This window comes from Schistocerca serialis, chromosome 7, assembly GCF_023864345.2.
Source record: "Schistocerca serialis cubense isolate TAMUIC-IGC-003099 chromosome 7, iqSchSeri2.2, whole genome shotgun sequence".
Lineage (NCBI taxonomy): Eukaryota > Metazoa > Arthropoda > Insecta > Orthoptera > Acrididae > Schistocerca > Schistocerca serialis.
This window is the reverse complement of record NC_064644.1, coordinates 577854997-577877959: the sequence shown is the minus strand read 5'-3', so window position 1 is coordinate 577877959 and position 22963 is coordinate 577854997. Positions and strand designations below refer to the sequence as shown.

The following is a 22963-nucleotide window of genomic DNA, read 5'->3' as shown; positions in this document are numbered from 1 at the left end:
TGATGGCACTAAAGTTAGTGTCCAGACACTCGTGGATGGCACAGAATATGAAGTTGAAGATAGGAGAGCAAAAGCAGAAATACTGAACTCTGATTTTCAAGTATTCCTTACAAGGGAAAATCTAGGACTTTGGTCCCAAAGAAGAGTGGTAGAGATATTAGTGTCAGTTCTGTTGAGAAACAGCTTAAATCATTTAAGTTGAATAAATCTTAAGAGCCCAATGGACTCCCTATCAAATTCTGTAGCTGAGTGAAGCCCCTTATTTAGCCACAATACAACGTGGATCCCTCAAACAAAGAATTGTCCCCAACAGTAGGTACAAAGTGGAAATGACACCTATCTATAATAATGTTATCAGAAATGAATCACAAAATTGCTATCCTATATTGCTTACATCTGTCTACTGTAGAGACTTGGAACATAAATTGAGCTTGAACAGAATGGAGTATCTTGAGGAGAACAGCTCCTCCATGGATCCTGAAAATATCAGTTGTGCTAAACCAAATAAACGCTATTCTCATATGACGACCTGAAAACATTAGATCAAGTCAGTCAGGTGTATTTTTTAACTTCCAAAAAGCATTTGATGTAGACCTTACAACACAATTTCAATCAAAAAGAGGTATCAAATGGAATTTGTGACTTGACTGAGGAGTTCTTCATAGGGAGCTTGCAGCATGTAATCTGAAAGAATAACTGACAGATGCTGAAGTAACTTCTCTCACATTAATGTCAATGTAAACTACTAGTAGATTTCTTTTTGTCAAGAATGTCCTTGCTGTTACTAGTCTGCTTTTTATATCCTCCATGCTTTGTCTGTCATGTGTTACTTTGCTTTCAAGGTGGCAAAATTCCTTGTCTTGTCTACTTTGTTCCCCACAGTTTTACTTTTAGAGACTGTTCATTCAGTTCAACATGTCCTATAATTCTGCTTCACTTTCACTGAAAGTAGCAATGTCATCAGAAAATTGTATCACAGCTATCCTTTCATCCTGAATTTTAATCCCACACTTGAATCTTTCTTTTATTTCTATTTTTTATTGCTGTTCATAGACTGGCTTCAGCTGCCAGTGTGTGTGTGTGTGTGTGTGTGTGTGCGCGCGCGCGCGCGTTGTCTAATTTTGACTAAGACCTTGTTTGCTGAAAGCTTATTTTGTGATAAGCTTTTTGTTGTGTCTATCTGTGACTCAGCATCTCCACTATATGGTGAATAGCAACTATCGTTTTAATAACATTGTTACATTCCATCCAGTATTTTCCGTTGTTGGATTTTTTCTTTTATTTCTGCCAATGCTTCTTCGATGTATAGATTGAACAGTAGGAGGGTGAAAGATTATGTGCCTGATCTCTCATCCTTTTGACCTGAGCACTTTGTTTTTTATCTTCCATTCTTATTGTTCCCTCTTGGTTCTGGTACATGTTGTCTATTACTTGCCTTTCCCTATAACTTACTCCACTTTTTCTCAGAATTTTGAGCATCTTGCATCATTTTACATTGTAAATCATTCTTTCCAGATCAACAAATCATATGAATATGTCTTGATTTCCTTAAGTCTTGCTTCCATTATCAATGCCAGAACTGCCTGCAGGTGCCTTCACCTTTCCAACAGCCAAACTCAATCAGCTGCTAGACCCCATTGGTGAAGCACTACTAGGAGACTAGTGAGTGACATATTTAGCATTTTCTGTTTATTTTCATACTGTAATTTTCAAGTTAGTAGTAGTAGGATGGATAGGATGTGTGCTGGCTCTTTGCAGATGCAGGGGGAGCTGACTGTGGTTTGCGAACAGCTGAAGATGCTTGTGGCCACAGTCAGCAATTTGCAGGCTATTGCCTTGGGGCTTCATGTTTCTTGGTTCACTCATGGGCTATGCTGTTGAGACACCTATCAGTCACCCAGCATACCTAACTGTAACATGAGCAATTGGTCGCGTCACTCAAGGTGAAGAATCAATGTGGAGGTTGGCAATCTGGCCTTCCCTGTTTTCTTTGTGAGTGGACTGGTGGCCGTTCCTTCAGAAGGTCCGAGCAGGCGTCTGGGGTTGGGGGGTATACTAGTTATCGAGAACTCCAGTGTTAGGCACATTATGGAGTCCCATGAGGAAATATCATTCAAGGCTGGAAAGAATTCCAGTGTGCACTCGATGTGTTTGTGGGGAAAGCTCATCTGAGATTTGGAGAAGGGTGCAGCAGTCTGCATGTTTTTGCTCTTATTGGCACCAGTGATGTGTGTCACTTTAATTGTGAGGGCATCCTCAATTCCAGGAGCAGATGGTGGAATTGGTGAAGACTGCTGTCTCACTCGCATGCCCCACAGAGGCCCAATGCTCATTGGTGAGTATGTGCTTGGCTACCACAGGACCCCAGTCTTTGCAGCACTGCTTCCGCTTTCTGTGCTGCAAACTTACACTTCGACTGTCTCTTACTTCTTCAGACTTTCTGTGGTATGGCCCTTTTTCGTGCAGATCCAGCCTGGACTTAGTTCATGATCTTGGTCTGGATTTCCGGTTTCATTCTCGGCGCTATTTTCACCTTCCATTAATGATTGTGAGTACCCATATTGGGTTTGACCTGCTATCTTTTCTGAATTTTACAGAAATGCGTGTCATGTATTGAAGGTCACCCACTGTGGTGAATGCTTTGTCTCTCTGCCTTCCACCCTGGCAGCTTTCCTTCCTGTTGTTGTATGCCCAAAACGCAACACAGAGCCATCCCAGTTGGGTGGGGATTGTCAAGTGTCTGCACGGTAGTGGTCCACTGACCATGAAGGGGTCGCATTATTAGTGCCTGTGCTGCACACTCCCCATGTATGCCATGGAATGTGTGCCCTTCAGGACTGGGGCATGGGGGCTCCCGGATATATAATACTGGACAGGTAGTTATTGCTGTGGCTGGGTGGCACCGTAGGGAGAGCTGCCGTTCAGAGTGGCTGGCATCGTGGTGGATAGTTCAGCCATGAAGTGACTTAAACTTTCTACCACTGCTGGTCACACGGCACCAGCAGTCTCTTCATTTGGAAAGCCCTCGTATGTTGCAGTGAAGTAGGATCCTGCTATAACGTCAAGTTTAACAAATATATTTCTAGGACAACACAATACATGTAAGTCACAGAGCAAGTAGACAAAGTAAGACATGTGTACACGGTAACAGTCAAATCAGCACTGCGTCCAAGTCTAGTGACCGCTGGCTGGCTGGCTGGCTGGCTGCTTAGGTGGCGCGGCTGCTGCATGGCTGGCAGACAGCGCCGCATGTAGAGGATGCGTGTAACTGCGCGGCAGCACTTTGAAAGATTGGCGAGTCACAACAGATCCCAATGTATTCCCTTCACTGGCCACACTGTGGGAGGAATGCGGGACTAGACGACGAGGAGCAAAATCCTCCCACCAATACCTGTTATGTACCAGGACTGCTGGGGACACTGTTTTGGCCACAAAGTCTTTATTTTTAGTTGAGCACATTGAGGACAAATATGAAGAAGTTACAGCCAGCTCTAAGATGAAGAGCAGTTACCTCCTGATTAAAACATCATCTCCTGTCCAGTAACAGTAGCTGCCCTCTTGTGAAAAGTTGAGTACATTCCTGCGACTCTCAATCCCCACAAGATTCTCAGTATGGTCCAGAGTGTTCATCTTTCACTGTGATCTGCTTTTGCAATATGATGATGAACTGCAGGCCAACTTAGAGTGATGGGGTGTACACTTCATCCGTCGTATCTGTTGGCGACCAAGGGAAAATGGAGTTGCTACGGGGGCCTTCATCCTGGCTTTCAAAGGTGATACATTGCCTGAGAAGGTTGAGTGTGATAGTCCACCACTGTGTCATGAACCCTATGTTACTCCTCATGAGATGCTTCAGGTGTATGAAGTTCAGACATATGTCTTCCTGTTGCACCACTACCCGTTTCTGCAGGGATTGTGGACGCCCACTGCACACAAATGTTTCTTGTTCCCCTCCCCCCATCTATGTAAACTGTGATCAGTTCCACTCTCACTCTCACTTTCACCAGATTGCTCCATTTTTAAGTGAGAAAAGAAAATCCAAGAGTATAAGACCCTGGACCAGCTCACATATCAAGAGGCCAGAAAAACGTGAGGGTGTCTTAATCCTGTACAATTGACTCAATCACTACAGCCACAATGTCGTCACCTTCTCTATTGACAGTGCTTTTCTCTGTTGCACCTGCCTCCCAGGCTGTTGTGAACCCTTCTGGTGCTTCCACCACACCCAGTTCAAGAACATTGCCCCCCACTCCCACCACCACCACCACCACCACCACCACCACCACCACCACCACCACACACACACCCAGAGGTATCTCATCCTCCTCTGGCCTCTCTAACTAGGAAGATGTCCTGTGAGACTCTTCCATCTATGGTTCCTGCTGGTCATAGCCCGACACCAGCCAGTGGCTGAAGGAATCACAGGCTGCCAGCTGCCGGACTTCTTGTTCTTCCACTGTAACTGAAACCAATTCAGGGAAACCTTCTCAGTCCTTTTCTTCTAATGAGAAGAAGCAAAAGAAGGACAGAAAGAAGTAGTCTAAGAGGAAGGAAGCTTTGGTGGCCCTCATACCACTGGACTCTGCATGTCGCCCTCCTGTGCCCAAGGTGGAAATCCCAGTGGCCCCTGAGGTATCAGTTCTCCCCAAGCAATGTGCTGCTGAACCTGTGTCAGTGGAGTCACAGAACCTATGTCAGTGGATTCACTGATGTCTCAACCAGTGGCATTACCTGATGCTGGATCATAACCAGTCCTCCGGTCGCTTCATGGTGTCATAGTGTTAAGACATCCTGATCCTCCCGTGGAATTCTAATGGATTTTTCAATCACCTGGCTAAGCTACACCGGCTTTTAAGCACTTATCCTGCATTCTTTGTCATCCAGGAACGTAGTTTCCAGCAACTCAGACTCCTGTCCTTTGCGGCTACATAGATTATTTTAATAATCTTACTGACTATGATAGGGTGTCATGCAGAGTTTGTACAGTGACCTTGTCTCTCTTCATTCACCTTTGGAGCCCGTGGCTGTTCACGTAAGGCACCTCAGGATTTTACCATCTGTAATGTTTCTCCCCTTTCCTATGATGTCATGTCCAGGATGTGCAGTCTGCATTACTCTCTCAGCTCCCCCCACTTCAATGTCCATAACCCTTTGTGGGGTGGTACAGTGATCACTGGCTGTGTTAAGACATCGAGTCTTTACTGGCATGGATCAATCTTTGCCTCTTGAATTCTGGTGCCACCACACACTTAAGTGTGGTGCACAGAACTTACTCAACCATTGATCTCTTCTTATGCAGCCCTTGTCATCTACCATCTATCCACTGGAGATTCCATATTGAACTGTGTGGTTGCTACCACTTTCCGATCTTCCTGTCCCTCCCTCAGTGTTGCTCCACTGGATGCCCGCCCAGATGGATTCTCCGTAATGTGGACTGGGATGAGTTCACCTCTGCTGTCGTCCTTAGCTCTCCACTACAGCGCAATCTTTATGTAGCTGTTCAGCATACAATGGCAACTGTACTTTTGGCAGCCAACCAAACCATTCCCTATTCTTTGGGATCCCACTTTCAGAAGACAGTACCCTGGTGGACCCCAAAAATTGCTGTGGCCATTAAAGATCGGAGGTGGCCATAGGTGGCACCCTTTACTGGAGCACCCAATTGCCTTTAAATGGCTCTGTGCCCGTGTCCGCTACATCATAAAATGGCAAAAGCAAGAATCCTGGGAACGGTTCATTTCCGCCATTGATCACGTACCTTTCCGTTACAGGTATGGGCAAAGATCAGACAGCCTTACAACTTCCAGTCCCCTGCAGGTGTTCCAAGTATTTTCATAGGTGGTGCCATTTATACTGATCCCAATACTGTTGCTGAACATTTTGCTGAGCATTAAGCTCGCACACCTACCTTTTGGCCTGTTAAACAGTGGATGGGGAAAATACACTTACCTTGCCTGCAGTAGGCATATAATGCTCCATACAGTGAATGGAAACTCTCTTGTGCCCTAGCCCATTGCCCTGATACAGCCCTAGTGCCAGACCGCATCCACATGATGTGTGTAAGAAAGAAATGTCAGTTTTGCTGTTCACTCAGAAAAAGACTGTTTCTTATCTTGGAATGCAAGCAAGAAAACATACTAAATGTATGCTCTGTGGCAGCCAAAGTTACTGGTGCTCCCAATATTCTTATGGCTACATCTGCCAAGTCAAAGGTATCTCTCAAACTCCTCCACCATGACAGAGGCCTGAAAATTTTATGCTTATCATCCATCCCTTCCCAAAGAAACTTTCTTGAGAATAAGCCTTCCTTGCCTCTGTAGTCAGCTAAACTTTCTCTTACTTTTAAGACATCCAAACCCATATGCTGAGCACGATCACAAACAAAACCTGTGGCGTTTATGTCTCTCAGTTTTGGTCATTTTGAAATCTACAAAAAATGGTTTTGGCTTTGAAATCACAAAATTAGGTATAGACTCGTAAATTTTTTGTTTCCTGAATTATTTTTGTTATTTCTTCTTTCATGTCTGTATACTAAGCCTCGAGATAAGTTGTAGACATTAGAAATCTTGACGGTAGCTTATATGCAGATCTCAATGTTTGTAAAAAGTCTATCCATGTGGGTGTTCTACCAAACATAATGGGGATCTGCTAACAAAAACCACTGTAGCTAAGGATTGGTTCAGCATCTCTTTGGGGGGGAAAGGCACAATAAAGAATAAAAACTATAAACTTTTGCCACCTAAAAATTTTTAACTGCTTTTGAGAAATGGGATAAACATAAACTACTACCGTACTTCTTCACCTTAATTCCAATCCCTAGTAAAAATTATTAACACCTTGAGGTCCAGCCACTTAGGAAAATTTCAAGCCCAGAAAACCAGCTATTTATGCCATTCTTTCAATTATTACTGGCACTTCTGTGCTTGATGTCTCTTAAAGGGCAATTCATAATAAAAAACACCAAGCTTCAAGGTTTAGTTTTGACCTTTATTGCAGTTCTCTGACACATTACAAACTATGCAATGATGGTTACAGAATGTATAATTTTCAATCAAAAAAGAAAAGTGCGAGGTGTGGATTTCATCACATTCACACATAACTGGATTTTGTGTGGTAAAGTCTGAAGCATTCTGGCATGCAGGGAGGTGGTGTTATAGTCAGGGCAATACTACCTTGTTTCCTTCCTGCCTGCTTTGCCAGTTGACTGTTTTGTCTGCTCCAAACCAACCTTGCACACCCTTGTTGGTTGTTGCTTCTTCTCAGTTGCAGGAATTTTCTCAGGGAAGTGTTGTTCTACAAACTTATTGCTGATGGTTGCACTAGAGACAGTTTCTTGAGCCACAGTTGAGCCTTTCTGGAATAGTCCTTCACCAATGTGACACAAAAAGGTGGAAAAATGACAGTTTTTCTTCTCATTAGGGTTTGTAGTCTCACGATACAGAACATAAGCATTTGTTACAGCCATTATGAACAAGTGAAAAAATAGTTTTTTCCACCACTTCATTTGTTCCCTCTTGAAAGGGTAATAGGAGATCATCTGATCAATTTTATCAATCTCTATTTTGTTTGTATTATAATCAAGAATAGCATCCAGTTCTGACGTGATCTTGACACCATCCATTGTGTGAACAGAAATGTTAGAGGTTCTCATTTTGTGTTTAGAGGAAAGATATAAGACATCCCTCAATTTCCTTCCACTTGAAACAAATCGGATGGTTTCTCCTCATTGACACCGACTGATTCCTTCTGAGTTTCTTTAAAACATTTTCTTTTGGTAGTCCCTTTCGATTAGCCATAGATGTGCCTATAGCTTTAGTTTTATTTTGCTCTAAAAAATCAAAAACTGCTGGCGAACTGTAAAATCCCATATAAACAGTGTACCCGTGTATACTTCGAATCCCAAAATGTAACCAGTCTTTAAATCACAAACAATAAACATTTTAATTTCTTACTTGTCTGGTTTATTTTTTATGTAGACGCGAAAGACCACTCATCCCCGAAATCCACACATGCTTCCACCAGTGGTGAGGTTTTCATAGGGATAAAATGATTTCTTACATTCTCGTAAAGCCCGGTCCACACGCAACGATCTGTCTGCGCAGACAAGGGCGCAGATGTCTGTACATGCAAAAGATCGCTGCAAATGTGGTGTGTTCACACGACACAAACTCCAATCTAGTACTCGCCCGCCATCTGTCGGAGTAGAAAAGAAATCAGTGGCGAGCGACTACGCTCCCCGTAAACGTCAAAAATTTAATTCAGTTATTCTGAAATATAGAAATGGAGGAAGTTCTGTTGTGGTCTGTGTTCGCAACTTGTGTTGCAAAAAAACATTCAGAGCAACAGCAGGAAACAGAGAAAGCGGTCAAAATGGTGTAGACAGTGGCTGCTAAAGCGAAAGCAGTTTTCTCACGTAAATTTACTGCGAGATTTGCAGGGCGAACCTGAAGAAAGCCAAGCAGATAAAAATACTATAACGTTGGCTGGTATACTTGATCTACTCCTACACCAGATCTTCTAGATTTCTGAACTTTGGATAACTCTTTTCGGTAAACAGTTCGCAACGATTTTTTTTTTTTTTTATTACTGTTTCTCTGTTTGCCGAGGCGTCAACTGCACGCAATTTTTCAATCAGAGCATTGTATGGTGCTGTCTTTTTGTCTCGGTCACTATATTCTTTATTTTAATCTTCCACAAACATGGGTGGTTTCTACATATTTCAATGAATTCACTAACAAACTCTCGAGAACACTGACGAGTTATCAGCCATTTTAATGCCCTGTGTGCACAAACACTAGACTGAGCAAACAGCTCTTTCGCGCCAGATTTGCGGCGATCTCCTGTCCACACGCTCCAACTCGTCTGCGCAGATGTGGTTTGAACCCACAGATTTGAGAGGTTTCGCTCAAACCTCTTAACTCCAACTTCCAGGTTTGCACACACCTCACGTTGGTGCAGATCTTCTGTCCAGATGTGATGTGCGCAGACAGATCGTTGCGTGTGGACGGGCCTTCACAGATGATTGAGAAAAGGTCTGATTTTGTGCATAGCGTCATGATGTGGTTGATCTCTGGGAATTTAGGTAGAATTGTCATTCAAATGTAAATTTGCAAGTATGGCCTTGAACCTATTTCTGCTCATTGTAGATCCTGGGAAAGGGGTTGAAATAAAACTATTGACAGACCAGTAGTCTGCCAATTTTGGTATCTTCATGAGGCACAGATGAATAATTATAGCGAAAAACAAATACATTTCGTGAAGCTTCACTCCAACCCATGAATGCCAAACACTGTGTGGCTTTAGTTTGGAGCCTGCCTTCAGTTTATCATAAACACACTTTGTTCATCATAAACACACTTTGCATACCGTATTTACTCGAGTCTAAGCTGCACTCGAATCTAAGCCGCACCTGAAAAATGAGACTCGAAATCAAGGAAAAAAATTTCCCGAATCTAAGCCGCACCTGAAATTTGAGACTCGAAATTCAAGGGTAGAGAAAAGTTTTAGGCCGCATCTCCAAATCGAAACAAAGTTGGTCCACTGTAATATGAGACAATTTAGGTCGAATGAATGACGATACAGCTACAGTAGTTTGGTTCGAGTCGTAAGCTTAGCAATTAAGCTTTACCAGGTAGCCATTGCTATGCGTCAGGCGCTCCGTCCATATTTATACGGGTACCCTTCCTTTTTCACGTGCTTCATCTGGTTTGAATTGATTGCTTATTTTTCTTTGATCTGATAAGTGCCGTTTTCTTTGTTATAGGCGTTTACGTCACTCTACGCTGAAAATGCATTACTGTACTGTGTCATGCATTGTTTGTCGTACTCTGATACTGCGTGTTTACGGCCTGTCGCCGATCGCGGCATGGCTTGCTTTTGTGCGCGCTACCGCAGCTTACAAATAAAAAAGAGAGAGAGAGGGGAATCGTCTCATTAGCGAAACAATGGCAAGAGACTGCTACTTGTTGTTACGTACACTGCTGCTGTCTTTGATAATGATCAACAAGAACCAAATAATAGACTGCGTATGATAGATGATGTTCTGAACGAGAGTTTAGCAAAAATTTTTCTCCGTTTGAAAATCTTTGCAGGCGCCTCTTTAATACAATACATTCTGCACAGAAATTAGAGTCATCTTAGATTTAAAAATCTAGTCAATTGCCTCGCTTCATTTCTGACTGTATCACTGTTTAGCATAAGAATAATACGAATATAAACATGACATGATATGTATATTCTTCCGCATTTGCTGTTGTCTCACTCTAGTTTTGTGGTTTATTACGCAGACAGGATTTAAATGAGATAGCAGCAAACACGAAACAATTCATGGCAAAATGTTTATATTCGTATTATTCTTATGGTGACGAGAATACTGCATGTGATTCACAATTTATAAAAGATCCTATTAGCAAACATCTCTTCTCACAGATAGGAAAAAATTCAGAACGTAGAGTTGGCCATATTGACAAACATTCTAAACATTCTTGCCAGGTGTTCGTAGTACATTGAAATGCTGCTACATTCGAAGATGAACAACACGGAATTTGTATTTACTTCGTTGGATAATGTATGAAAATGCAGTGGTCGAAACTCTGCGCGGAGAAAAAAAGCTTGTCTTCCACCTTTTTTTTAAAAAAAATTATTTACTGACGCAGAGGTTTTGGCGCCAGTATTTATCTTTGTGCCTACAAAGCATGCCTGTGTAGCGCTACATATATTCGACGGCAGAACTAAGTTGTGGCGGCACCCACCGACATTTTTAAGAACTTCCGCTTGCTTTGCACCCGATTCTAAGCCGCAGGCGGTTTTTTGGATTACAAAAACCGGAAAAAAGTGCGGCTTAGATTCGAGTAAATACGGTACCTGTTCGTTTCTGATTTTGTGTGCTTCATCATAGAATGTGGAAAGAAAGTAGACAACACGTCAAGTGGAGTGAATCTTTCCTCAACTGCAGCTCTTACTCCAGTTATGTCGGAGAACTGTGGCAAAGGAGTCTGTAGGTCCTCGAATCTCCAACCTAAATCAGTATCTGTTGATTTCGTTTGCAAAGACTGCTGCCTCTTCTGTAGTGGAGCAGAAGTCTGTGTTATAGCAGAAGAACATTGTCTCTTGGAAGTTGTTCAAAATTCAGTGTATTCGTCATCAGATTTGTCTGTAAAAAAAAAAAAAAAAATGCAAGATGAAGACAAGTAAAATTTAACTTATTCTGATTGCACTGCCAGTAACTGAAGCAATAGTACTAGAAACAACAAATTTATATCAGTCTGTAGCTTACCTGAATTTGAATCTTCTTCAGACTGTTCCCACTCAGATATTTCTTCTTCCAGTGCCTCTAAAATTTCTTGATCACTCAAGAAACATTATAGCAGGATCACAGACAGCAATAAAACTGAACTAAACTGCATGTGAACATGACAATGCGGGCACACAAAGGCTCAGTCAGGCGCCAGAGTTCGCTACTGTTTCTTTCTAAGTAATTCTAGAACCTGACAACAGAGGGCAGCACATACAAGGGACAGCCAGCCAGACGTCTATACAATGTTCTCACACGAAACGAGTTGTTTTCGAGCGACACGAGGCTTGTAGGACATTAAACATTGCAGCCTGAGCTGGACTCAGGCGTGGTCCATTGAGCTCAGTGCCGTGGCCCGATCTACACTTGGGCTTGGTCGCCAAAGTGTTAAAAAAATAATCGATATATGACAGCTACACGCACAGTGTACAGAATTAAAATATTTCTATTCTAAAGGAGACACACTACATTGTAAACTGTTTTGAGTTTCGAAGGAGCAGTTGCAACCTAGACCTACTACTCCTAAAGGCGAGATTAGTTATTTGTCAAAGAAGTTAAGCCATATTCCGTTAGCATGAGGGATCAGTCAGAAAAACTAACCTGCTTTTGTTAACAAACTTTTGTTTTACAAACTATAACTAACCTACTTTTGTTTTTGTCGTATTTAAATGGTGGGAAATAATTAGGCTAGAAGAGGCTAATATATCTCTTTGATAGGATTAAGGAAAATCACTAGAGTTTCCAGTTTGGCTGTTTGTTTGTAATTTGCCTTCTTAATACAATGGAATACATACAACATTCTTACTGTTTAAAATCACAAAAACAATTTAGGCCTACAATATAATAGACTACAAAAACGACTACTATAAACCACCCATTCTCATATCAGAGAATAGTAGGCTTTAAATGATTTAATCTTACATTTGTCTGGTTATCCATGTGATCCAAAAATGCAGTTATTCCTCTTGATGAACCTGGGCTGTAAATTGGTGTAGTTGCAGATCCCGAACTAGAAGAGTGTTCAGATAGGGGACTTGACCAAGGCTTTACTGGAGGTGGTGTTGATGACTTGAAAGGAGATGTAGCTGAGCTTAAACCAGCCGAGGTTAAAAAAGCTTGGCCTTGGGTAGTTTTGCCTACATTTGAATGTGCATCCACTGCCAGTGGCTGATTGATATCCTTTGTGGCTTGATGGTATAGGTATTGGTTTACTGACAGTGAGAAATTGTTTCAATCCTTCAGGGCATTTGATACATTTTTATGTGCTTTTCCATTTTAACTGAATTACCTTGCTTGTATTCTTGAGTACAATACTTACAAACAACACCTTTTCCTTTAATATTAAAGAAGTCCCAAACTGCTCTTTTTTTCTTGACCATTTTGCAACAGTGAATGAAAGCACAACAATGAACAAAACAGAAAGCAGGCCTCCTCAAAGTAATTTGATTCACTTGCCACTTGTTGTTGTTGTGGTCTTCAGTCCTGAGACTGGTTAGATGCAGCTCTCCATGCTTCCACTCTGCAAATACTTGACCCTTTTCACCATTATCTGCCTATTGGTGCATTTCACACTAGTCCCATTGACAGTTTCCTTGCAGAAGCAGGGACTCTCCCTCTACAAATACGATGGAGCCATCTCCTGGTTGCTTACGCAATCGCTACTTGCCAATTCCCCGCCAACGTGTGGGATTGCCAGTTGGAATTCCTCTCACTTCCCTTTACCTTGATCTCCATCTCCACTCCCTGGAATGCACCCTATATATTTTCTCCCACACCCTCCCTTGGATGGTGCCTAGACCATCGGATAGGTCTTGGCCTATCCCAGGGTCCTAAGGCCTCTGTCGCCCCTGTGGTTCTGTGGTGTCTTGTACATTCCATCGTTGCAAAGTTTCAGGGTGCCACCATATTCTACACTGATGGTTCTAAGACAGTAGATAAGCTGGGATACGTTTTCATGTCTCCTACTGGGTTAGAACACCATTTAGTGACAGAGCCCTCCATTTTGTTTCTCAGGCCCCCTCACCAGTGTTTCAATTTGTACTGACTCAGTGAGCAGCCTGCAGGCTATCGATTGATGCTACTCTCATAACCCTTTGGTCTCTGCTATCCATGACCTTTACTCTTCCCTTGGCCATGCCGCCTGCTCAGTTGTCTTTCTCTGGGTCCCAAGTCACATGGGCATCCCAGGGAATGAAATGGCTGACTGTTTGGCTAGAGGACCAGATACGTGCCGCCCCCCCCCCCCCCCCCCCCATTTCCTTTCATGATTGCAGCTGCGGATATGCGGATCTCTTTCAAATCTCTCTTTGCAAAGTGAATGACATCTGGTGCGCTACTGCTCACAATAATAAATTCTGCAGAATCAAGGAGGCAATTGCAGTTTGGCATTCTTCCTTACGCTCCTCTCAGAAGAATTCCACTGTTTTATGCCGTCTATGCGTTGGTCATATCAGTGTGGTTGTGGAGCCAGACTGACGGTATCCCAGATATTGGTGGAATGTCCCTTTCTTCTAGCCCTTTGTGCTACATATAGTCTTGCAGATTCCTTAATTTTAATGTTAGCAGATGATTCACAGATGGTTGAACTGGTCCTCAGTTTCCTCTGGGAAAGTGGTTTTTATTTCCAGATATAAGATTTTTTCTTTACTCCTGGAGCAGGGGCAGGATGGTTGTGGTTGGGATCTCTCTTCATGTTGTCTCAATCTGGAATCTTATGAACACTCCCCCATGGAAAGGCTGCTCTTTTTTTTTTTTTTTTTCCACATTTGGTTTCGCCTTTTATGCCTTTCGCTGAGTATGTTTTAACTTCATTATTCTATACAATACTGGCCATTATAATTGCTACACCATGAAGATGACGTTCTACAGACATGAAATTTAACTGACAGGAAGAAGATGCTGTGATATGCAAATGATTAGCTTTTCAGAGCATTCACACAAGGTTGGTCCCGGTGGCGATACCTACAACGTGCTGATATGAGGAAAGTTTCCAACCGATTTCTCATACACAAACAGCAGTTGACCGGCGTTGCCTGGTGAAACATTGTTGTGATGCCTCATGTAAGGAGGAGAAATGCGTACCATCAAGTTTCCGACTTTGATAAAGGTTGGATTGTAGCCTATCGCGATTGTGGTTTATCATATCACGACATTGCTGCTTGCGTTGGTCGAGAGAGAGATCCAATTACTGTTAGCAGAATATGGAATCGGTGGGTTCAGGAGGGTAATACGGAACACCGTGCTGGATCCCAACGGCCTCGTATCACTGTCAGTCAAGATGACAGGCATCTTATCCACATGGCTGTAACGGATTGTGCAGCCATGTCTCGATCCCTGAGCCAACAGATGGGGCCATTTGGAAGACAACAACCATCTGCAAGAACAGTTCGACGACGTTTGCAGCAGCATGGACTATCAGCTCGGAGACCATGGCTGCGGTTACCCTTCATGCTACATCACAGACAGGAGCACCTGCGATAGTGTACTCAATGACGAACTTGGGTGCACGAATGGAAAAACGTCATTTTTTCAGATGAATCCAGGTTCTGTTTACAGCAACATGATGGTCGCATCCGTGTTTGGCGACATGACGGTGAGCGCACATTGGAAGTGTGTATTCGTCATCGCCATACTGGCACATCACCCGGCATGATGGTATGGGGTGCCATTGATTACACGTCTCAGTCACCTCTTGTTTGCATTGACGGCACTTTGAACAGTGGACGTTACATTTCAGATTTGTTAAGACCTGTGGCTCCACCCTTCATTAGATCCCTGTGAAACCCTACATTTCAGCAGGATAATGCATGACCGCATGTTGCAGGTCCTGTACGGGCCTTTCTGGATACAGAAAATGTTCGACTGCTGCCCTGGCCAGCACATTCTGCAGATCTCTCACCAATTGAAAACATCTGGTCAATGGTGGCCGAGCAACTGGCTCATCACAATACGCTAGTCACTACTCTCGATGAACTGTGGTATCGTGTTGAAGCTGCATGGGCAGCTGTACCTGTACGCGCCATCCAAGCTCTGTTTGACTCAATGCCCAGGTGTATCAAGGCTGTTATTAGGGCCAGAGGTGGTTGTTCTGGGTACTGATTTCTCAGGATTTATGCACCCAAATTGCGTGAAAATGTAATCACATGTCAGTTCTAGTATAATATACTTGTCCAATGAATACCCGTTTATCATCTGCATTTCTTCTTGGTGTAGCAATTTTAATGGCCAGTAGTGTACTTGCACAAGATAAATTGTTGTGAAGAGCGGCATCAAATCAGACTTCGAACTGAAGACTCCAACAACTAGCAACAAAAAGTATCGAGGTTATTGACTTCTACTACATCTCTTGGAAGTGCTTTATATGAAATGATATGAATAAGTAAAGCATGAGTGAAAATAAAGGAAGACTATTTTACTAAGCAGCTTATTAACGCACATATCGTCCTCGGTATGAAATAATTAAGCAGAGCTGTCACCATGTTTGCACTTGTTTCAGAATAATGGTAGTTTCTTCTTCTCTAGAAATATGTGACACGCAACAATGACACAGAATTCTTTTACAATCTTCCGGCACACGTCATATTTAGGCAAAAAATGAAATGAGAGCATCTGTAGCCAACACATTCAGAAAACCACAGTTTCACATCCAGTTTAATTGGGGATCTTTGATTTTCCCACATAGCACATTTCCTTCAATATTTTCAGAAAATCAATACAGTTTCTGTTGTAGGATCCAAACCAGCTGATACGGGCCAGTGCACTGAGAGTGTTGTCAAGCATTAGAGTGCCAATGATTGTACCAATTGTTATGTTGGCAATAAAGGACTCTGCTTCAGATATGTCTCCATATGTAAGAAAGACTGCAGCTCATGCCATTCCCAAACTGTACAGGTAAATTAAAATTAAGAACTGGTAAATAATAGTCTGCAGTTAACATTTGCATATGAAACTGTGTCTAATGCATGCATAATACTAGACTTCTGTCTTCACTTTGCATTTCATTTTTTAATAATCACAGGTGTGCTAAAACCATACTATTCACCCATACTGAAGAATGAATGCTGCTGCTTTTGCGGTAGTGTGTGTGTGTGTGTGTGTGTGTGTGTGTGTTTTACTACCATCCCTGTTAGTATTTGTAAGAACTGTTTGTGCATCATTAGAATAAGGGGGAAAATAATGTAGACATGAGAACAATGAATAATATTGACAAAGAGAAATGCAACCTGGAAGGACATATTGAAGAATCAGTGAGTTAATATGTCAGGGCATTGGAATATGATACTACCTAAGTTGCAGAAGGAGAAGAAACAATGTTGCTGCAGATTTTTTCAGCAACCTAGCTTTTTTAAGTTTGCTTCGAAAAAGTATTGTGTAACGACCTGTATTGTAATTATGGCTAATTTCTGACTGTAACTACATAAAAGTAGATTTTCTTGTTCAATACATGGTTTCTGTGAGGGAGTAGTAGTTCTCAGTTATCATAGTATACCACAGTGGAAACTCCAGGATGGACTGTAACAATGTTACGAAAAGTTTCATATAATGAAGATGCTGTCACAGATAAGCACAACGAAAAGACTTTCGGAAAGCGAGATTTTGGCCAACAAGGCCTTTGCTGAAACTATACCAGACATGAACATGCGCGAGAGCGTGCGCACGCACACACACACACACACACACACACACATACACACACACACACAAATGCACTGCACTTCACACATACATGACCACGATCTTTGGCAGCTGAAGCCAGACTGCAAGCAGCAGTGTATGATGCAAAAGGCAACCAGGTGGTGGTGGTGGTGGTGGTGGTGGTGGTTGGAAGGAAAGAGGAGGCTGGGGTGGGGGAGGGATATCAGGGTAGGAGTGAGGGATGGTAAACTGCTGCTTGTGGGAGTGAGCAGAGACGATGTGGAGAGAGGGTGGGGCAGCTAGGTGCAGTTGTGAGGTTAGATGGAGGGCAGGGGAAAGGGGCAGGTAGTGGAAAAGGAGGGAAGTAAAAAGACTGGATGTGTCGGTGGAATAGAGGGCCATGTGGTGCTGGAACAGAGGACCGTGTGATACTGGAATGGGAACAGGGAATGGGCTAGATGGTTAAGGACAATGACTAATGAAAGTTGAGGCCAGGAGAGTTACAGGAACTTAGGGTATATTGCAGGGAGAGTCCCCACCTGTGCAATTCAGAAAAACTGGTCTTGGTGTGGAGGATCGAGATGGCACACACTGTGAAGCACTCATTGAAATGAAGAACGTCATGTTGAGTGGCATGCTCAGCTACAGGGTGGTCCAGTTTTTCGTGGCCACAGTGTGTCAAACTGGGATGGGATAGGTGATATTTGTGACTGAATTGGAGAAGGTGGTGGTGGGAGGATGTATGAGACAGGTCTTGCTTCTAGGTCTGTTACTGGGATATGAGCCATGAGGCAAGGGGTTGGGAACAGGGGTTGTGTCGGGATGGACAAGCATATTGTGTAGGTCCAGTGGGCAGTGGAATAACACTGAGAGAGGGGTGGGAAGGACATTTCTCATTTCAGAGCATGATGAGATGTAGTCGGAACCCTCGTGGAGAATGTAATTCAGCTGCTAGTCCTGGGTTGTATTGAGCCATGAGGAGAATGCTCCTTTCTGGCTGGGCAGTGGAACTTTGGGAAGTGGTGGGTATTTGGAATGATAAGGCCTGGGAGATCTGTTTTTGTACAAGGTTTGTAGGGTAATTACAGTCTGTGAGGCGCTCAGTGAGACCCTCTGTATATTTCGAGAGGGATTGCTTATCACTACAGATGCGACAGCCATCACATCTGTAATGACGAGCCGTTCGTCTCGAAGTATACTGAGGGTCTCACTGAGGCCATCACAGACTGTAATTACCTCCAATCCTTGTACAAAAACAGATTTCCTGTGCCTTATCTTTATAGTCACCTGCCACATCCCAAAATAGCACCATCTGACCAAAGAATAGCGAGTAATCCTCTTGTGATGCAGTACCATCCAGGACTGAAGCAACTGAATTATGTTGTCTGCCAGGGTTTTGACTACCTCTCCTTGTGCCCTGAAATGAGGAATGTACTGCCCGCTATCCTTCCAACCCATCCCACAGAGGTATTCCGCTGCCCATCGAACCTACACAATATCCTCGTCCATCCAGACACAACTCGTGCTCCCAACCCCTTGCCTCATGGCTCATATCCCTGTAGTATACCAAGGTGTAAGACCCGTCTCATACATACTCCCACCACCACCTACTCCAGTCCGGTCACAAACATGACCTATCACATCAAAGGCAGGGTTACCTGTGAAACCAGTCATGTGATTTACAATGTAAGCTGCAACCATTGTGCTGCGTTCTAGGTGGGCATGACAACCAACAAGCTGGCTGTCTGAATGAATAACCACAGTTTGACAAACTGTGACCAAGAAACAACTGGACTACCCTGTTGCTGAGCATGCCGCCCGACACAATGTTCTTCATTTCAAGGACTGTTTCACAGCTTGATGGGGAGGATCCACTGGATGTCACCCACCAACACCAGCTTTTCTGAAGTGCACAGGTGGAACTCTTGCGGCAATATATCCTATGTTCCTGTAACCCACCTGGCCTCAACCTTCGTTAGTCATTGTCCTTAACCATATAGCCCATTCCCTGTTCCCATTCCAGCTCCACATGGCCCTCTATTCCACCCACACATCCAGTCTTTGTACTTCTCTCCTTTTCTGCTACCTGCCCCTTTTCTCTGCCCTCCATCTAATTTCACAATTGCACCTACCTGTCCTACTCTCACTCCACCTTGTTCCTGCATGCTTCCACAAGTAGCAGTTTACTGCCCCCCACCCATATCCTGCTATCCCTCCCTCTCTCCACCCCAGCCTCCTCCTTACCCAGCGTGGTTGCCTCTCCCATCATGTACTGCTGTTCATAATGTGGCTTTAGCTGCCATAGACTGTGGTCATGTGTGTGAGAGTTGCATTTCCAAGTGCGCATGTGTCTGCGCAAATGTGTGTGTGTGTGTGTGTGTGTGTTTTCCATTTCCCATTTCCGACAAAGGCCTTGTTGGCTGAAAGCTCACTTTCTGGCAGTGTTTTTTCTGTCTATCTGTGACTTGGCATCTCCTCTATATGGTGAGTAGCAACCATCGTTTTCATAATATTATTGTCATAATGTACTGAAGCTGTTGTCTTAGTCAAGCGTTTACCCTGGCATTTTTCATCTCATGCTGCTTATAATGAAAGAACTGTCTCTATGCATGCTCAGAGTGATCATTTCCTTGCTTCCTTGATTGTCTTCCTCAATGTTTGTTTCTTGAGTCTTATTGTATTTGAAGACTGCATTGCATCACCCTGTCCCTTCAGGAGATTTTTTAGTTTGTTGTTGTTGTTGTTGTTGTTGTCTTCGGTCCTGAGACTGGTTTGATGCAGCTCTCCATACTACTCTATCCTGTGCAAGCTTCATCATCTCCCAGTACTTACTGCAACCTACATCCTTCTGAATCTGCTTAGTGTATTCATCTCTTGGTCTCCCTCTACGATTTTTACCCTCCACGCTGCCCTCCAATGCTAAATTTGTGATCCCTTGATGCCTCAGAACGTGTCTTACCAACCAGTCCCTTCTTCTTATCAAGTTGTGCCACAAACTCCTCTTCTCCCCAGTTCTATTCAATACCTCCTCATTAGTTTTGTGATCTACCCATCTAATCGTCAGCATTCTTCTGTTGCACCACATTTTGAAAGCTTCTATTCTCTTCTTGTCCAAACTATTTATCGTCTATGTTTCACTTCCATACATGGCTACACTCCATACAGATACTTTCAGAAATGACTTCCTGACACTTAAATCTATACTCGATGTTAACAAATTTCTCTTCTTCAGAAACGCTTTCCTTGCCATTGCCAGCCTACATTTTATATCCTCTCTTCTTCGACCATCACCAGTTATTTTGCTCTCCAAATAGCAAAACTCCTTTACTACTTTAAGTGTCTCATTTCCTAATCTAATTCCCTCAGCATCACCTGAGTTAATTCGACTACATTCCATTATCCTCGTTTTGCTTTTGTTGATGTTCATCTTATATCCTCCTTTCAAGACACTGTCCATTCCGTTCAACTGCTCTTCCAAGTCCTTTGCTGTCTCTGACAGAATTACAATGTCATCAGCGAACCTCAACATTTTTATTTCTTCTCCATGGACTTTAATACCTACACCGAATTTTTCTTTTGTTTCCTTTACTGCTTTCTCAATATACAGATTGAATAACATCAGGGACAGGCTACAACCCTGTCTCACTCCCTTCCCAACCACTGCTTCTTTCCTGTCCCTTGACTCTTGTAACTGCCATCTGGTTTCTGCACAAATTGTAAATAGCCTTCCGCTCCCTGTATTTTACCCCTGCCACCTTTAGAATTTGAAAGAGAGTATTCCAGTCAACATTGTCAAAAGCCTTCTCTAAGTCTACAAATGCTAGAAATGTAGGTTTGCCTTACCTTAATCTATTTTCTAAGATAAGTCGTAGGGTCAGTATTGCCTCACGTGTTCCAATATTTTTGCGGAATCCAAACTGATCTTCTCCGAGGTCAGCTTCTACCAGTTTTTCCATTTGTCTGTAAAGAATTCGCATTAGTATTTTGCAGCTGTGACTTATTAAACTGATAGTTCGGTAATTTTCACACCTGCTTTCTTTGGGATTGGAATTATATTATTCTTCTTGAAGTCTGAGGGTATTTCGCCTGTCTCATACATCTTGCTCACCAGATGGTAGAGTTTTGTCAGGACTGGCTCTCCCAAGGCTGTCAGTAGTTCCAATAGAATGTTGTCTACTCCCGGACTTGTTTCGACTCAGGTCTTTCAGTGCTCTGTCACTCTCTTCACGCAGTATCGTATCTCCCATTTCATCTTCATGTACATCCTCTTCCATTTCCATAATATTGTCCTCAAGTACATCGCCCTTGTATAGACCCTCTATATACTCCTTCCACCTTTCTGCTTTCCCTTCTTTGCTTAGAACTGTGTTTCCATGTGAGCCCTTGATATTCATACAAGTGGCTCTCTTTTCTCCAAAGGTCTCTTTAATTTTCCTGTAGGCAGTATCTATCTTACCCCTAGTGAGATAAGCCTCTACATCCTTACATTTGTCCTCTAGCCATCCCTGCTTAGCCATTTTGCAATTCCTGTCGATCTCATTTTTGAGACGTTTGTATTCCCTTTTGCCTGCTTCATTTATTGCGTTTTTATATTTTCTCGTTTCATCGATTAAATTCAGTATGTCTTCTGTTAGCCAAGGATTTCTACTAGCCCTCGTCTTTCTACCTACTTGATCCTCTGCTGCCTTCACTACTTCATCCCTCAGAGCTACCCAATCTTCTTCTACTGTATTTCTTTCCCCCAGTCCTGTCATTTGTTCCCTTATGCTCTCCCTGAAACTCTGTACAACCTCTGGTTTAGTCAGTTTATCCAGGTCCCATCTCCTTAAATTCCCACCTTTTTGCAGTTTCTTCAGTTTTAATCTACAGTTCATAACCAATAGATTCTGGTCAGAGTCCACATCTGCACCTGGAAATGTCTTACAATTTAAAACCTGGTTCCTAAATCTGTCTTACCATTATATAATCTATCTGATAACTTCTAGTATCTCCAGGATTCTTCCATGTGTACAACCTTCGTTTATGATTCTTGAACCAAGTGTTAGCTATGATTAAGTTATGCTCTGTGCAAAATTCTTCCAGACGGCTTCCTCTTTCATTTTTCTCCCCCAATCCATATTCACCCACTATGTTTCCTTCTCTCCCTTTTACTACTCTCGAATTCCAGTCACCCATGACTATTAAATTTTCGTCTCCCTTCACTACCTTAATAATTTCTTTTATCTCATCATACATTTCATCAATTTCATCATCATCTGCAGAGCTAGTTGGCATATAAACTTGTACTACTGTAGTAGGCATGGGCTTTGTGTCTATCTTGGCCACAATAATGCGTTCACTATGCTGTTGGTAGTAGCTTACCTGCAGTCCTATTTTTTTTATTCATTATTAAACCTACTCGTGCATTACCCCTATTTGATTTTGTATTTATAACCCTGTATTCACCTGACCAAAAGTCTTGTTCCTCCTGCCACCAAACGTCACTAATTCCCACTATATCTAACTTTAACCTATCCATTTCCCTTTTTAAATTTTCTAACCTACCTGCCCGATTAAGGGATCTGACATTCCACACTCCGATCCGTAGAACGCCAGTTTTCTTTCTCCTGATAACGACATCCTCTTGAGTAGTCCCCACCTGGAGATCCGAATGGGGAACTATTTTACCTCCGGAATATTTTACCCAAGAGGACGCCATCATCATTTAACCATACAGTAAAGCTGCATGCCCTTGGGAAAAATTACAGCTGTAGTTTCCCCTTGCTTTCAGCCATTCACAGTACCAGCACAGCAAGGCCGTTTTGGTTAGTGTTAAAAGGCCAGATCAGTCAATCATCCAGACTGTTGCCCCTGCAACTACTGAAAAGGCTGCTGCCTCTCTTCAGGAACCACACGTTTGTCTGGCCTCTCAACAGGTACCCCTCCGTTGTGGTTGCACCTACGGTACGGCCATCTGTATCGCTGAGGCATGCAAGCCTCCCCACCAACAGCAAGGTCCATGGTTCATGGGGGTAGGGATTTTTTAGTACTTTTTTT

At 42.9% G+C, this 22963-nt stretch overlaps 1 protein-coding gene across 1 annotated transcript in view; it reads left to right on the top strand.

Moving 5' to 3' along the window:
* LOC126412189 (AP-3 complex subunit beta-2) overlaps positions 1 to 22963 on the top strand; it is a 255075-nt gene that overhangs the window by 49462 nt on the left and 182650 nt on the right. Inside the window, exon 4 of the mRNA XM_050081668.1 lies at positions 16023 to 16183. Coding sequence (XP_049937625.1) covers positions 16023 to 16183 — 161 coding nt within the window. The remainder of the gene's footprint in view (positions 1 to 16022; positions 16184 to 22963) is intronic.